At 44.6% G+C, this 16479-nt stretch overlaps 1 protein-coding gene across 1 annotated transcript in view; it reads left to right on the forward strand.

Moving 5' to 3' along the window:
* KLHL6 (kelch like family member 6) overlaps positions 1 to 14416 on the forward strand; it is a 77890-nt gene extending 63474 nt beyond the window's left edge. Inside the window, exons 6-7 of the mRNA XM_068280707.1 lie at positions 9074 to 9287; positions 11723 to 14416. Coding sequence (XP_068136808.1) covers positions 9074 to 9287; positions 11723 to 12024 — 516 coding nt within the window. The 3' untranslated portion in view covers positions 12025 to 14416. The remainder of the gene's footprint in view (positions 1 to 9073; positions 9288 to 11722) is intronic.
* Positions 14417 to 16479: the final 2063 nt, after the last annotated feature.

Below are 16479 nucleotides of genomic sequence, written 5' to 3' on the forward strand. Positions count from 1 at the left end.
AGCCCAGAGCTGCACTTGCTCTGGGCAATCTTGTTCCCTTGTTCATTACTCCTGTGGCCACCTGTTTAGCCTCTTCCATTACCCAGCTACATAGTCTTAAGCACACACGCTGACTCAGAAAGTATGCTCCCCAAGCATTACAATTTCTTTATTTTAATAACTAATTAAAAGTTAAGTTTTAATGATCCCACCCAGGGGGCTAAAAGTAGTGTTGAATTCAATAATCAGAAATTTGTGAAACAGTTATGTATTAGTCAGGGGCGTAACTGGAGGGGAGAAGTCCCTGCGAGCGCGGGGGGTGGGGGGGGGGGGCAGATCTGTGGGCAAACCCAACTACTAACCATCCCTTTCTCTAATACAGGAGACTATACTATATGTCAAACACTGATTCAAACACTGCGGAGGCTCTGATATTGAGCACCTCAGGTGATAGTTTATTCAATATGATACTTTGCGCAGAATTTTTCAATGCAGTATTATTGATACCATATGCGTGTTGGCTTATTGATACGCTGAGGTGTCTGACATGTTTTTAAGTTCTTTTATTCTTATATATTGTGTTTTGATGTAACAATAAATTGTTTATACTTTTGCATACTTAAAGTGACTCCGAGCTCACCCAAAAAAAGAAAGTTGTACTCACCAGGGGCTTTCTCCAGCCCAGTGCTGGTCGGGAGGTCCCACGCCGGCGGCCTGGCTCCTCTCCTTCTCCCCGCTCCGGAATGGCTGACAGGCCGCAGCCCGGGCGACACTCGGCAGAGTGTCGGGCTGCTCCTTCCGCATATGACGCGGATTACGTCACGTGTGACGTAATCCGCGTCATATGCGGAAGGAGCAGCCCGACACTCTGCCGAGTGTCGCCCGGGCTGCGGCCTGTCAGCCATTCCGGAGCGGGGAGAAGGAGAGGAGCCAGGCCGCCGGCGTGGGACCTCCCGCCCAGCACTGGGCTGGAGAAAGCCCCTGGTGAGTACAACTTTCTTTTTTTGGGTGAGCTCGGAGTCACTTTAACATGTGGTGCAATTATATGGCCATAATCCTTTCTTGTGCAACATTATCTATTTTGGTGGCCTCCTAGAACACCGTTGTTTGTGCAGTGTTGCAGGAACATTCCCTTTTCTATCTTAAAGGCGTTGTCAAGCAACTCCTACTTCCCATAGCACTACTTACTCGGGGCTTCCTCCAGCTCCTGGCAGCCGCTATGCCCCTCGCTGCAGCTCCGCTGGTCCCCGTTCCTCGGCGGTGCACAGGACGACCTCCAGGTCTTGCATTACAATACAATACAATACAATAACATTTCTATAGCACTTTTCTCCCATAGGACTCAAAACGCTTAGGCTCTCTCAGTTTCAGTAATTAGTAGGATGAAGTATTCACACAACAAAAGTTATATTTCTGCAAATGCCAAACTGAACAGGTGGGTTTTCAGTCTGGATTTAAACACGTCCAGGGATGGAGCTGTCCTGATCTGTTGAGGTAAGGAGTTCCAAAACGTAGGGGCAGCATGACAGAAGGCTCTGGGACCAAAAGTTTCCAAGTGGACTCTGGGTATGGCTAGATTATTAAAACCTGTGGATCTGAGAATGCGGGGATTGCTACATAGCTGCAACATATCTTTCATGTATCCAGGGCCTAGATTATTCAGGGATTTAAATGTCAGTAGGTATTACTGCGCCTGTGCGAGCGCTGCTGTCAATCACTTCCATGTGCTCCAGGAAAGTACTGCGCAGGTGCACATAGTAGCTGCCAGGGGCTGGAGGAAGCCCCGGGTAAGTAATACTATTGGTAGTATAAGTTTCTTGATCTCTCCTTTAAATGACTGGCTGCCATGTTCTCATGGTATCTGCACATTTCCCACACTGCCAATAAAACTAAAGCACAGAAATGAAAACAAACTTGATGTACAAATTGTAGCCTCCATGTACTGGAGATATGAGCAGATTGTTCCGAATGAACATGAAGAACCTGTACCGAATTATGTAATGATATCAGCACATATATTTGGCTTTGTAAGGCCGTTGGCTATCACCAATGCTGTTTGCTATTCATGCCTGGCTGACTAAATCTCACTCATCCAAAGGCCTCTGCCTATCTATTGCTGCTGGGTTACAGCAAACAAACTGCAAGAAACATCTATGTCACTCTGATGCTGTTTAGTAATTAGCATTTAAATCGTGCAGCGATACTAAACGGATTTATTTTGCTCAATAAAAGTCTTTAAGGCTTCAAGCGGTGCAGAGTTCCTTGTTATTTTGTTAAAGTGGACCTGAACTTTTGCACAGGACACTGTATGTATTTAGAGAGTTTAGCCTGTCTATTTCCGCTCTTTCCTCCTCATCTGTGACTAATCACAGCTGTAATTTGATCTCTCAGTTGTGTCAGCTGGCTGCTTCAGCAGAGCAGCTAATTTGTAAACACGTGATGTTACCCTATGTCTGCTTCAATGAAAGCAGAAAGTAGACATACTGCAGGTTTATTGCAGGATTTAAAGTCAACATCCAAGCTATAAAAAAAAATAAGATCTACTTACCGGGTGCTTCCTCCAGCCCCTGGCAGCCCTCCCCGCAGCTCTGCTCCCAGCCGGTGTCCCTGGGTCCCCTCCTTTACAGATGCCGACCGGCATCTTGTGCACCTGCGTGAGCACACCGCTCATGACAGTGCTCACATAGCCTGGAGCATTCTGTGCAGGCACAGAAGTACTGCACCTGCGAGAGCATGACCGCAAGCAGTACGGCCACGTGCTCACGCAAGTGTAGAAGATGCCGACCTCACCAGGTGCAACGCAGAGGACCCCGGGACAACGGGTGGGAGTGGAGGGAACTGCTACATAAAAAAATAAACCAGATACTTACCTAAGGAGAGGTAAGGCTCTGGCTCCTAATGAGCATTTCCTCCCTTCTGCTGGTGCCCTCGGTGCAGCTCTGGCTCTCCCATTCAAATCCCCCACTGCGGGGGACTTCGAAACTCTTCGGTAGACAAGACAAGACAAATAACATTTATATTGCGCTTTTCTCCTTGCGGACTCAAAGCGCCAGAGCAGAGCAGCAGCCACTAGGGTGCGCTCTATTGGCAGTAGCAGTGTAAGGGTCTCCTACTGAATTAGTGCTGGCTTACTGAACAGGCAGAGCCGAGATTCGAACCCTGGTCTCCTGTGTCAGAGACAGAGCCCTTAACCATTACACCATCAGCCAACTGCGTTGAGTCCTCCCGAAGTCCTCCATACTGCGCATGCACGATTGCGCTATAGAGGGCACTTGCACGTGCGCAGAATGGAGGGGTCTGTCTTCGCGAGTACTCGGGCTCCCGAAGAGTTTTCGAAGTCACCTTCGCTGGCGGGAGGAGCAGTATTTGACCAATTTAGTCATGCTCCCGGGGACAGCGCAGCACCGCGGGCACCAGGAGAGGAGAGGGAAGGCTCATTAGGACCTAGAGCCTTCCCTCTCCTTAGGTAAGTATCTGGTTTCTTTTTTTATGTAGCTGTTCCCATTGGCTTTAAGAACAGAAGACTCAGAATGGTGAATTTGTTGTTTACCTTGTATCATACTATGTTAGAAGCACTGGAAGCAATCTGACACTTGGCCGTAATAATAATCCTGCTGTAACTTGTTAGACAAAGAGATTCGTTTATTCCGTATTTGAATAACTGTCTCTGGCATTTATTAAGTTCTCACTTCTCTGTCATTTTTGTTAATACGGTTATGCACTTTAACCATTTAACGGCAATCTATTGTGTTAAAACGTCTTTTTTTTGCCTGTTAATGGCAAAATGACGTTTTAATACGTTGCGCGTTCCCGCCGCCGCTCCGCACGTGTGCGCGCCGCTACCGCCGCCGTTTCCATCGGGATCCCGTGCTGAGTGATTGGGGAAGAGGACCGAGCGGTCCTCTACCCAATTGCACTGCCTGGAGTGAATGGACGCAACTGCAAATAGCGGCCGTGTCCATTCATAAAAACAGGAAGCTGTCACAGTTTAATAAAGTGTAAAAAAAAAAAGTGATCACTTCCTATACGGGAGAGTGTTCACTAGCGCCATCTTGTGGCCAAAAAGTATATTACACATACAAAGCACATACATATACAAGTTCATACACAACCTCTACCCAATTGCACTGCCTGGAGTGAATGGACGCAACTGCAAATAGCGGCCGTGTCCATTCATAAAAACAGGAAGCTGTCACAGTTTAATAAAGTGTAAAAAAAAAAAGTGATCACTTCCTATACGGGAGAGTGTTCACTAGCGCCATCTTGTGGCCAAAAAGTATATTACACATACAAAGCACATACATATACAAGTTCATACACACTATTAATAAAATTAGTAAAATTACACTTCCAACCCTCCCTCCACTCCCCCCCCCCCAAAAAAAAATCAGCTTAAAATAAATAAAACAATAGTTGCCTTAGGGTCTCAGATTTTTTTAATCTATATTTTATGGGGGAAAATTCATTTTAATTTATTATATAGGGGCTTGTAATTATGGCCAGAACAAAAAAAAAAACAAAACAGAAAAATAACACCTATATTTCAAAATAATATATTGCCGCCATACATTGTGATAGGGACATAATTTAAACGGTTTAATAATCGGGACAACTGGGCAAATACAATTTGTTTGTTTTATCCACAGGAGAATGTTTAATTTTAAAACTATAATGGCTGAAAACGGAGAAATAATTTTTTTCATTTTTTTGGTTTTTAAAAAAAAATTCTTAGCAAAATGTACTACCCACAGAAAGCCTAATTGGTGGCGAAAAAAACCGAGGTATAAACGAGGAGATAATTTTCTTGTGAGAAGTAGTAATAAAGTTATTAGGGAATAAAAGGGAGGAGCACTGGCAAGTGAAAATTGCTCTGGTCCGTTAGAGTAAAGACCCTTGGGGGTGAACTGGTTAAAAAAAAAAAGTTGTTTTGAGAAATCTTTTATTTGCGGATGTCCGCTACTATGCGGACATCCTTGATACAACTACCGAATTCTCTGATTGGCCAAATACTCCCGAGTCGAAAGCATTAGACCAATTACAGGCTGCAGAATTTTTCCAGATTTTGAAGTAAACCTCCACATTGTCTGATTGGTCCAATACTACTGAGTATTTCTGAGTCCTGTGATTAACTACTTTCGCCTTTTGGATGTTGCTATTACGTCCAAAAGGCTGCTTCTGCATTGCTGCGCGCTCCCGTGCTGCCGCTCGTTAGCCCGGTGATCAATAAATGGGAACACAGGTACCATTCATTGATTGAAGTCCCTGTTAGAAAGACTGATGGGCTTCTTTCAGAAGCCCTGATCTTTCTAAAGAAAAAAAAAGTTTCCTGTCCTCCCTTCACTTCCTGTAAGCGTCTCTCGTTCACAAGAAGTGAAGGGAGGACAGGAAACTCACTTACAGGACTAAAAAAAATTTTTTTGACTGTGGCCAAATAGAAAAACTACATCTACACACTTTTTGTTTTTAAAATAAAATGTATTACATTTAGAATTAACTGTTTACCCCCCACACTCCAAAAAATACCCAAATAAATGTTTTGATTAAAAAAAAAATTACAATAAAAAACAAAAAAACAAAACATAAATCGTTACCTAAGGGTCTGAACTTTTTAAATATGCATGTGAAGAGAGAATGTTACTATTTTTTAAATTATAAGCTTGTAAATAGTGATGGATGCAAAACTGTAAAAATGCACCTTTAATTCCAAATAAAATATTGGCGCCATTCATTGTGATAGGGACATAATTTAACCACTTAACGACCGCCTAACGCTGATGGGCGACGGCAGGTCGTTAGTGGTTTTGCATGGAAACGGCCTTTCCATGTCAGTTCACGGAGGGTGTCTCCTTGAACTTCCTGCGAGCCTCCGATCGTGGCTCGCAGGCGAAATGTAAACACGCGGGGAAGAAATCCCCGCTGTTTACATCATACGGCGCTGCTGCGCAGCAGCACCGTAAAGCAGATCGGCGATCCTCGCCCTGGCTGTCTGCTGATCTGTGCTGTGGGCTGCAGAGCCCAAACTGCACGGATCAGCGCAAAATAGGCTGGTCCTTAAGTGGTTAAATGGTGTAATAACCGGGACAAATGGGCAAACAAAATATGTGGGTTTTAATTATGGTAGCATGTATTATTTTAAAGGTGTAATGGCCGAAAACTGAGAAATAATGATTTTTGTCCATTTGTTTTCTTAATATTGCCGTTAAATTGCATCTAGAAAAAAAATATTCTTAGCAAACTGTACCACCCAAAGAAAGCCTAATTAGTGGCGGAAAAAACAAGATATTATTATTATTATTTATTATATTTATAAAGCGCCAACATATTACGCAGCGCTGGACAATAAATAGGGATACATACAATATTTAGGGGTGACATACAGCAAAATGACAATACCTGAATACAAGAAAGACCAGATCACGCAGCACAGTATGAGTACAATGTAATGGTTAGTCACTGGAGGGGAGCATGGAGATTAGGCAAGTTAGGTTCCCTCAGATGGAGGCGTGCATGGGACTGGGTGATGTGGGGGGCGGTTAGGCGAAGTTCATTGGAAGAGCGGAGTGAGCGGCTAGGTGTGTACCTCTGAGTAAGATCGGAAATGTAGGTTGGACAGGTTTTGTGGACAGATTTGTAGGTCAGACACAGTATCTTGAATCTGATTCTGGACTGGCTAGGAAGCCAGTGGAGGGATTCAAGGAGGGGATCCGCCGTGGTGGAGCGATGGGAGCAGTGGATAATTCTGGCTGGCGCATTCATGATGGACTGCAGTGGGGCTGTTCAGGTCATAGGGAGACCAGACAGCAGGGCATTGCAGTAGTCAAGGCGGGAAATTATGAGGGCATGGATGAGGAGTTTGGTGGTGGCAGAGGTCAGGAAAGGGCGAATCTTACAGATGTTACGAAGGTGGAAGTTGCAGGACTTTGTGAGGTTTTGGATGTGGGGAGTGAAGGAGAGTGTGGAGTCCAAGGTGACACCCAGACAGCGGGCTTGAGAGGTAGGGCGAATGGTAGTGTGGTTAACAGTGACATGCACATCTGGGAGGTTTATGGATGTCCGGGGTGGGAAGATCATAAATTCCGTTTTGTCTAGGTTTAGTTTCAGGAACCTAGCGAACATCCAGGAGGAAATGGCTGATAGACAGGAGACCTTGTCCATGGTAGTGGTGGATATGTCAGGGGTGTGGAGGTAGATCTAGGTGTCATCTGCATACAGATGATAATTAAAACCCATGGAGGAGATAACCTTGCCAATGGAGGATGTGTATAGGGTGAACAGTAAGGGGTCAAGGACTGAACCTTGGGGGACTCCCACCGAGAGGTGGTTGGGGGTGGACGAGGACTCATTGAAGGCGGTCGTGAAGGAACGGTTGGAGAGGTAGGATGAAAGCCAGGACAGGGCGAGATCGTGAATGCCCATGGACTGGAGGGACTGGAGGAGTAGGGGATGATCTACTGTGTCAAATGCTGCTGAAAGGTCAAGGAGGAGGAGAATGGAGTATTTGCCTTCAGCTTTAGCTAAGGCAAGGTCATTGACCACTTTGGTGAGAGCAGTTTCGGTTGAGTGGGCAGGCCTAAATTCAGATTGCAGTGGGTCTAGCAGTGAGTTGGCATTGAGGAACTGGGTCAGGCGTTTGTGAACCAGACGCTCAAGAAGTTTTGAGGCGAAGGGGAGGAGGGAGATAGGACGGTAGTTGGAGGGTAGCGAGGGGTCGAGGGAGGGTTTCTTAAGCAGGGGTAGTACAGTGGCCTGCTTGAAGTCTGAGGGGAAGATGCCTGTGGATAGGGAGAGGTTGAACAGGGTAGTGAGGACTGGGGCCAATTCCGTGAAGTGAGGGTGGAGTAAATCAGAAGGGATGGGGTCAAGGGGGGGAAGTAGTGGTATGGGAAGTCTGCAGTAGGTTGATGACTTCCTCGGTGGTAGTAGGAGTGAAGAATGTGAGGGGAGGATAGGGTGGAGGAGGAGCTGGTTGGGAGGGGGTGGGAGGTGAAGTTTTGAGATCGGATATTTCCTGGCGGATGGAGACAATTTTGTTGGTGAAGTGGGTGGCTAAATCTGTGGCAGAGAGGGAGGAAATGGAGGGTGGGGGGGGGGGGGGTTAAGCAGGGAGTTGAAAGTGGCAAAAAGACGCCGGGGGTTGGAAGCTTGTGCTCCGATGAGTTCAATTTATTGTGATAAGTAGTGATAAAGTTATTGGCGAATGAATTGGAGGTGAAAATTGAAAAGGTGAAAAACGACTGAAGGCTGAAGTGATTAAGCTAAAATTTCTGATTTCAGGTCAATCACAACATTTGAAATTCTGAAATCATTGGTAGTATTGGACCAATCAAAGAATGCAGAGGTTTACCGCGGAATACCACTAAACTTTAGACCAATCACGAGACTCGGACATCACTGAGTTTTACCGGGGCTTCTGATTGGTCTAAAATGTCCGCAGTATTCCGATTTCCACAGATAAATTCTGCAGCCCATTATTGGTCCAATGCTTTCAAGCTCTGTAATTTGGCAAAAATCTCCACGTTGCGGTATTTCCGCTGCAAAATCAGTATTCGGGAAATTTTCGACCATCCCTACTAAAAATCTCTGTATGCATTACTTTGTAAAAATTGAAGCAGAAATTACACTGACGTTCACAGCAACCTAGATCAGTGATAGGCAAACTTGGCTCTCCAGCTGTTAAGGATCTACAAGTCCCACAATGCATTGGCCTTCATAAATCATGGCCGTGGCTGTCAGAATTCTGAAATGCATTGTGGGACTTGTAGTTCCTTAACAGCTGGAGAGCCAAGTTTGCCTATCACTGACCTAGATGATCATTCAGCCAACGACATCCCTCATGGACCTTTATAGGGCCTCACAATCTAATGCCCCTGCCACAGTTTAGGGCTGGTGTGGAGTCGAGGCAGCTTCCTTGCCGATATGTTTTCAGTTGTGGGAGACTCATGATGCAATTACAAACACAACGTACTTCATGCAAATCTTCTGATATACAGTAAATTGTGGATAATATGACAATGACACCAACAGGCTGATTATTACTGCTATTTTGCTTCACTTCTGTATGTGATGGGATATGTGTTTTATTATATTTGTACAGGTTGCTCCTTTAGTAGTCAGTGTGAGCTCATTTGCTGCAGCCAGCCACCAGAGCAAGTTTTATGTTATTGGAGGTGGACCCAATGGAAAGCTGGCAACAGATAAAACTCAGTGCTATGACCCAGCGACCAACAAGTGGACTTTAAAGTCAGCCATGCCAGTTGAAGCCAAATGTATCAATGCTGTGAGCTTCCATGATCACATCTATGTGGTTGGTGAGTATTTATACATATATATATCACCCCTGTTAATAATGATATATACGTTCAAGTTATTGAGCACAGTGGGCCATATACAATTCACTTAGTTTTCTGCTAAGTGATATTTTCATAACTTGTTAATAAAATGCCTTTTAATCCACCAGTAAACAAACAAAGGCTCAAAATAATTTTGTCAGTACTTTTTCACCTACTTTGTAATATTTTTTTCCATTGCAAAGTGCTAAAAATTTATGTAAATTGGAGATAAAAAAATTATCTCCTAGGAGAAAACTCAGGAGAAAAAGTGAATTGCATATGGCCCAGTATATTCAAATACAGGAAGGAAAGTGAAGGCAAAGAAATCACACTAGACAATCCATCGAATTAAGGAAAATTGCTTTAAACTTCTCCCAGTAATCTTATCATGTACAGAAATAGACATCTTGTCATTTTAAAGAAAACCTGTACTGAAAAAAAGTTCCCCGGGGGGTACTCACCTCAGTAGGGGAAGCCTCTGGACCCTATCGAGGCTTCCCCCGTCCTCCTGTGTCCCACGGTGGTCTCGTTGCCGCCCCCGGAACGCACAGGCGACAATTTGTCGCGCTGTGCAACATTTACCTTTTCTGGCTCTTCTGATGGAGATAGACGGAAATAGCTGATCTCCGTCGGGTCCGTTCTACTGCGAAAGGCGCAGGAGACTTGCGCCTGCGCAGTAGAGCGGCCCGATGGAAATCAGCTATTTTCGCCTATCTCCGTGTGATATTGCGTCTGCGCTGGAGCCAAGAGGTAAATATTTACATCGCCGCCGCTCCGGGAGGATTTTCACCGACGCCGCGGGACCGAGGAGGACGGGGGAAGCCTCAATAGGATCCGGAGGCTTCCCCCACCAGAGGTGAGTACCCCCAGGGGAGATTTTTCATTACAGATTTTCTTTAAAATGTTTCTTTCATTTGCTAAATCAGTTAAACAAAAACGATAAAAACTTGGCCTGTATTTAAAAGCCAACACCATAAATTGCCTCCTATCAGGGACGGCCTTTGAACTGAGTGGCCGTTCAGTGTGCCACATAGTAAAGAGCGCCGGCAGGATGTACTGTTCTGGAAAACCTGCAAACCATGTGCTCCCACCACAACCTAAAAGAATGGGAAAAAGAATGGGACATTCACACTCAGTATTTGATCCATATACTGCATCTACAGTATCAAAAATTGTAGAAAGTGCTCTGGTTTTGCTCTGGTTCAGACTAGGTTCACAGTGGGACGTTGCATTGTAAAGTTACAACGCAATAAAAAAGTGTTAATGCAGATTAACTATGCGTTACCGGTGCATACAGTAGGTACAGTAAAGCATAGTCAGTGAAAAGTATGCTTTCCTGTACCTGGTTACGTGTGCATTAAGAGGTAATGCTCTGCAGCAGAGCATTTCCATAACACTACATGTTACAATGCGATGCTAACGTTGCAGTGTGAGCGTTGCATAGACTCTTTATTGCAGCGCGGTAAGCTGCATTATAAAATGATATAATGTAGCTCCGCATTGTCCCGCTGTGAACCTAGCCTCAATGTTTTTATGTTTTTACTAGTAATAAGCCCACCAGTTTAAAAACGGGCGCTTGGGCTCTGCCCCGACCCCCTTCTCCTCACAATGGCTGCACTCCCACACAACCGTGCTCCCCAACACGCGTGTGCATGGCCACGCTCCCCAACGCGTGCACACACGGCCGCACTCCCGTGCACACACGTCGGCCTACTTGCACTCGTTCTCCTGCTGTCCCAAGTCCGCACATGCGCACTGGCACAAATGCACGGACACAGGGACATGAGAGGACGCAGGGACACAGGAGTTTTATTTTATAGGAATGAAGCCCCTTTTACACCAGGGCACTTTTTTGCATTGCGTTAACCTTTCTGCACGCAGGGCAACACAACAGCGAAGAAAAGGCATGGGGACTAGTAGACTAACCTTGTCAAGTTGCACCAAAAGCATCCGACTCACTGCCAACCCTCCACAAAAGTCAATAGCGCGTTACCATGCAACTTCCACATCGATGCAGTGGAATGCATGGAAGTCAATGCGCGACACTAACATTTTACATTTGTTGGCGGTGCAGCGCGCATGTGCAAAACAATGCAAATACGACTGGGAACTCGGTAATTCGAGCGACGTACTTCCTGTCCAGCGGGGAGTATGTCACTGGGCAAGAGGTGGTGAAGGGCGTGTGGGAGGTGGGGAGGTGGTGCTATGCATATGACCCTGTTGGCGCACTCTGCCCCAGGGTCATATAAATCTCGTTATTGGTGCAATGCAAGGGGGCAGCGCACTACAACGCTCTGGCCATGTATGAAACTGGCCTGGATCTAACAAGTAATATAGTAAAAGTGTTGGTGTATACCTGCTTGAGTCCATCCACATGAATTAATAGTAATAAGCACACTTTTGTTCCTCTGCAGGTGGAGCAATGAAAGCTCTTTATTCGTACAGCCCTCTGCTGGACACTTGGTGTCTGGTGACAAAGTTTGCCCATGAAAGAGCCAGCTGTGGAATAGCGGCATGCTGTAATAAAATCTTCATCACGGGTGGCAGAGATGAGCGGAATGATGTGATCGCCACGGTTCTCTGCTGGGACACTGAGACAGGGAAACTGACTGAAGAGTGTGTCCTCCCTCGAGGCGTATCACATCACAGCAGTGTCACAATAAGGAAGTCCTACACTCACATCCGCAGGATTGTGGCGGGAGCTGTCTCTGTCTAGCTAACATGGGCGTGTCCTCATAATTATCTAATATTTAGATCTTATGTAATTTATTGCACTCAACAGAAAATTATCTATACGGGAGTAAACTGATTTTTAAAAATACTTTTTTAACATATGTTGTTCTATTTAATACACTTGTTATATGAGGCTGTGTTATTGTGTGTTTTGTGGCTGTGTTATTGTCTGTTTGAGGAACAGAAGCTTCCTATTCCAGTGTTTGAATTGAGACTTCCACTTCTCCACATAGAGTAAATTGGTTCTTTATATGCAGAGCTGCAAGTCTCATGTAAAAAAAAAGGTCAGCCAATGGCTAAATACAAAAACTACCTGATACTGTAAGTATTCTAACAGATGAAGATGTTTAGTTCACCATAGCTGTATTCAAATGAACTAAAGATGGCTCTATAGATTCGGTGGCTGATCGACCATCCGATTTGATAACTATTATCGAATTGAATGAAAATTGGTGCTGCCAATAGTATGCCCGATAGACAGTTCAGTTGTATGTATTGATCGGACATACTACAAGATGTTGGGCCAACATGCTCGATTGGGTGCGCGGCGGTAACAGCGGGTGATAATCGAACGATGAATGCAATGAACACCCCTGCTGCTATCCCCCTGGTGTATATGTAGCCCCCCAGGACCCCTGCATTGACACTTTACCTGTTACGCCCCCTGCCACTGTGTCTGGACACCTCTTCTGTGTTCACATCCCACATGATTGCCAGAACCACATGGGGCGCAGGCAACCGCCTGAGGAAGGGCTCCGCCCGAAACATGTTGTGTATTCATTGAGCTTCAATACAGCTTGTTGCTGTCACAGCCTACTGAGTGCTGTGTCCTTTTTTGTATTCTGTGGGGAGCAGGCAACCACAAGGAGGGCAAACTCAGAAGAGCAGTCCGGACACATAGGCGGGCGGCGTGACAAGTAAAGTATTAATACAGGGGCACTGAGGGGGTACATGTACAGTAGGGGGACAGTGGCCAGGAGCAGTGAGGCGACATGTACGAGCCCTAAGGCCTTGTACACACATACAAGGCATATTACCAACTCTCCTATTCCCTCCTCTTAAGGGGAGTGAATGGGGTGGGAAAGAGGAGGGAATAAAGGATGACAGAAGGGAACATTTCAACCAGACTTGGCTCTTCCTGTCTGAAGATGCAAAATGTCTGCAACAATAAGAACTCCTTGGTTAGATTGTACACACAATGTATGCCATGGTGGCTGGATAGTATAAGGGCTAGGCCTCTGACACAGGTGACCTGGGTTTGAATCTTGGGTCTTCCTGTTCAGTAAGCCTGTACCTATTAATTAAGGATTCCTTGGGCTAGACTCCCTAACACTGCTATGGCCTACTGAACGTGCCCTAGTGGTTGCAGCTCAAGTGCTTTGTTATTTTGTCTTGTCTTATACCAGCGGTCAAAATATACGATGCATGGCACACTGTGTTTCAGTGGATAAATGGATGAAAACAAAGGTTAATTTTCAGCTTATCTCCAGTGGTTTTCCAATATTTATTAGGCTTAAAGGGACTCCGAGCAGTGCCTGTGGATATGCCTTTAAGCATACCCACAACTAATTAATTATATCCTCACACCTACCGGCATGATGTTTGTAATTATATCCCCCTGGGATATCCCCCTGGGTTCCTTGTATTTCATTGCATTGCACTGAATGGAGCTGGGGAAAGTGACGTCCTGCAAATTACAATGCTGAATAAGGAATCCAAGATGGCGGCCACGATTTCGATTGCGAAAATAGCAAGAACTAAAAGACGTAGGGTGGCGGTTTATATATCACTGGGAAGAGGAGAAAGAGAGCTTCAAAATGGTATGCATCTTTCCATAGTTACTGCACTGCTCGGAGTCCCTTTAAACAATCCTTCTTAGCGAACTCAAAGCCTTTTTACAAAGCCTTTTCTATGAAAAATGGTTAAGAAATTAGAAATTCTGTCAGGCTATGTAAATTTATGAGCACAACTGTAACTATTACTTAGGGATACTAAATAGTATCCTGAAACCAAACCTACCACTACAGGCAAAGAGATTTCTGTGGATACTAAATAGTAAATACAATGCAAGCAACAAGTTATAAGCAAGCGGTACATAAGCTAGGGGTAAATGGCCTTGCTGTCCTGTTAGTGCCCTGAGAGAGGTAAAGACTGGGGAAATCATACACATTTAGAGTGGACTAATAATGAAGTCTGGGTTTTAAAGTGCATTTTATCAAATTAACATGTACCAGTATTAATGATGTTTTAATTCTACACATCAATTGTATTTATCTGTACTTGTGTCACTTGATGTCCTGATTGTACAGTGTGTTGAAATGCTCGTGTATCTATGCTCCCCATTATTTTATGTTCTTCTACCATGTACAGTGCTATGGAAGATGTTTATGTTATATAAATAAATTTATAATTATAAAAAATAACCCTACATTTCTTATGCCATGTGCCTCCTCATCGTTTCTTCTACTTTACTTTACTATAGACATGCTTCTTGTTTTAACATAAACAGAAAATTGCTAACTATATACCGTCCGGTCCATAAATATTGGGATGCCACTTTTGTACATGACTAACCAATCAGCTTGTACTTGGTGGGGTAAATGTCCTGCCCCTTCACCCTCAGTGTTTCCATGGACTGCTGTGGTGATCATGTGGCTCTCCTCAGACCTCCAGCAGCTAGCAAGTTTCTCTTGCACAGTCTGTTGTCATTCCTGTTTGCCATTGTCAAGATTACAAGCTGCATGCTCCAGGGCAGCAAAGCATCTTTTCAAGATCAGATGATTGCTGCTTCCACCAGACAGGTATTACTCTTGACAAAAGATAACCTACAAACTGTGGTACTGCCTTTATCCATTTTCCATGCAGGAGGCCCTGTGTACTGTATATATGAAGGTGACAGCTGCTGTGTAACTATTGTGGCAGCTGTGCTTAAATTAAGTAATTTATCAGTACAATATTTATTAGTGTTGCTATCATTAGCGTCAGGGTTTATTTTAATAATATATATGCCTTGGCCTTATACCACAACAGTGATATTGTTTTATTAAACTGCAGCAAATCCATAAAGACTGCACAATACAGAGGTTTGAGCGTTCATTTACCTGTCTGTGTATCACACAGTATATCTACTTAGTAAACAAACACTTTAATGAGTTGCCATGTTATCTAAACGTCATGCCTTATTTCCTACAGCCTATAGTTCCTATCTTCCTGATATTCCATGTTGCTTGGCAGCTATGTTTAAACAATTATCCCACTCATGCATATAGAAAGTCTGCTCACAGCAGATGGGGGCATCTACTAAGCTTTGCAAGAATATGTGGGGTCATCAGTATTGTGTTAAATGTAGACCTAGACATTTATTTAACATAGAATCTTGTTTGTTTTCCAATGATAACAAACTAGAAAATTTGCTGTTGCCGAGGTATATCTTTATATGACAATTCTTTGCTTTTGTCTGCCAGCCTGGAATGGGAGTTACAGCACAACTGAACCAAGAGGGATGTGGAGGCTATACCATATTTATTACCTTTTAAACAATAGATAAACTGAGCTTATTTAGACTGGAGAAAAGACACCTTAGAGGAGATCTAATTAACATGTATAACTACATTGGAGGGCAATATAAAATCTTGGCAGATGAGCTTTTTGCCCCTAGGCTTGTGCAAAGGACTAGGGGACATGACTGTATATCAGGGGCATAAGAAAAGAACCTGCAAGCGATGCAGCCGCAGGGGGGCCCAGAAGCCGCAGTGGGCCCCATGGGGGGAGAGGTTTCTTATCCCTCTCTTGAGAGACTGACAACTAAAGGCATGGAGAGAAAACATCTTTCTGCTCTCTGCACAATTTTTCTAATGACTGCATCTGCTCAGCCATTGGTTACAAATCTTTGTCTACAAAACAGGTACTTAGCAGCTAGTCCTGCTATTTAGTTAATTAGTACTAGGTGAAAATACACATGAAATGAAGAATCGCCCCAGGTTAAGTACATACAGGCTATTTAGGTCTGGGTGACAGCCCTGCTATTCAGCTTTGCTGTGTGCATGGCTCGAGTTCAGAAAGCGCACTGCTTGGGGGGAAAAGGAGTTCCTGTGTCTGGAAGTTTTGGTGGAAATAGCTCCGTAGCGGTGGTCTGAGCGCATGCGGTTGAAGAAGCGACCGCTGGGGTGGAGGGGGTCTTGTGTGATCTTATTTGCCCTTGTTCTCAGCCTGGAAGCATGGAAGAGGTCCAGTGGTGGCATTGGTGTACCGATAATTCTTTCTGCGGCATTGATTACTCTCTGTAGTCTGTACTTGTCGCTTGTGGTGGCGCATACCAGATGATGATGGAGGAGCACAGGATAGACTCAATGGTGGCAGTGTAGGAGCTTGACATCAGCTCCTTCTATAATCCTAGGTTTCCATTATCTATCTACTCTGGCTAGTTCCCACATAGTTT

This window comes from Hyperolius riggenbachi, chromosome 4, assembly GCF_040937935.1.
Source record: "Hyperolius riggenbachi isolate aHypRig1 chromosome 4, aHypRig1.pri, whole genome shotgun sequence".
Classification (NCBI taxonomy): Eukaryota; Metazoa; Chordata; class Amphibia; order Anura; family Hyperoliidae; genus Hyperolius; species Hyperolius riggenbachi.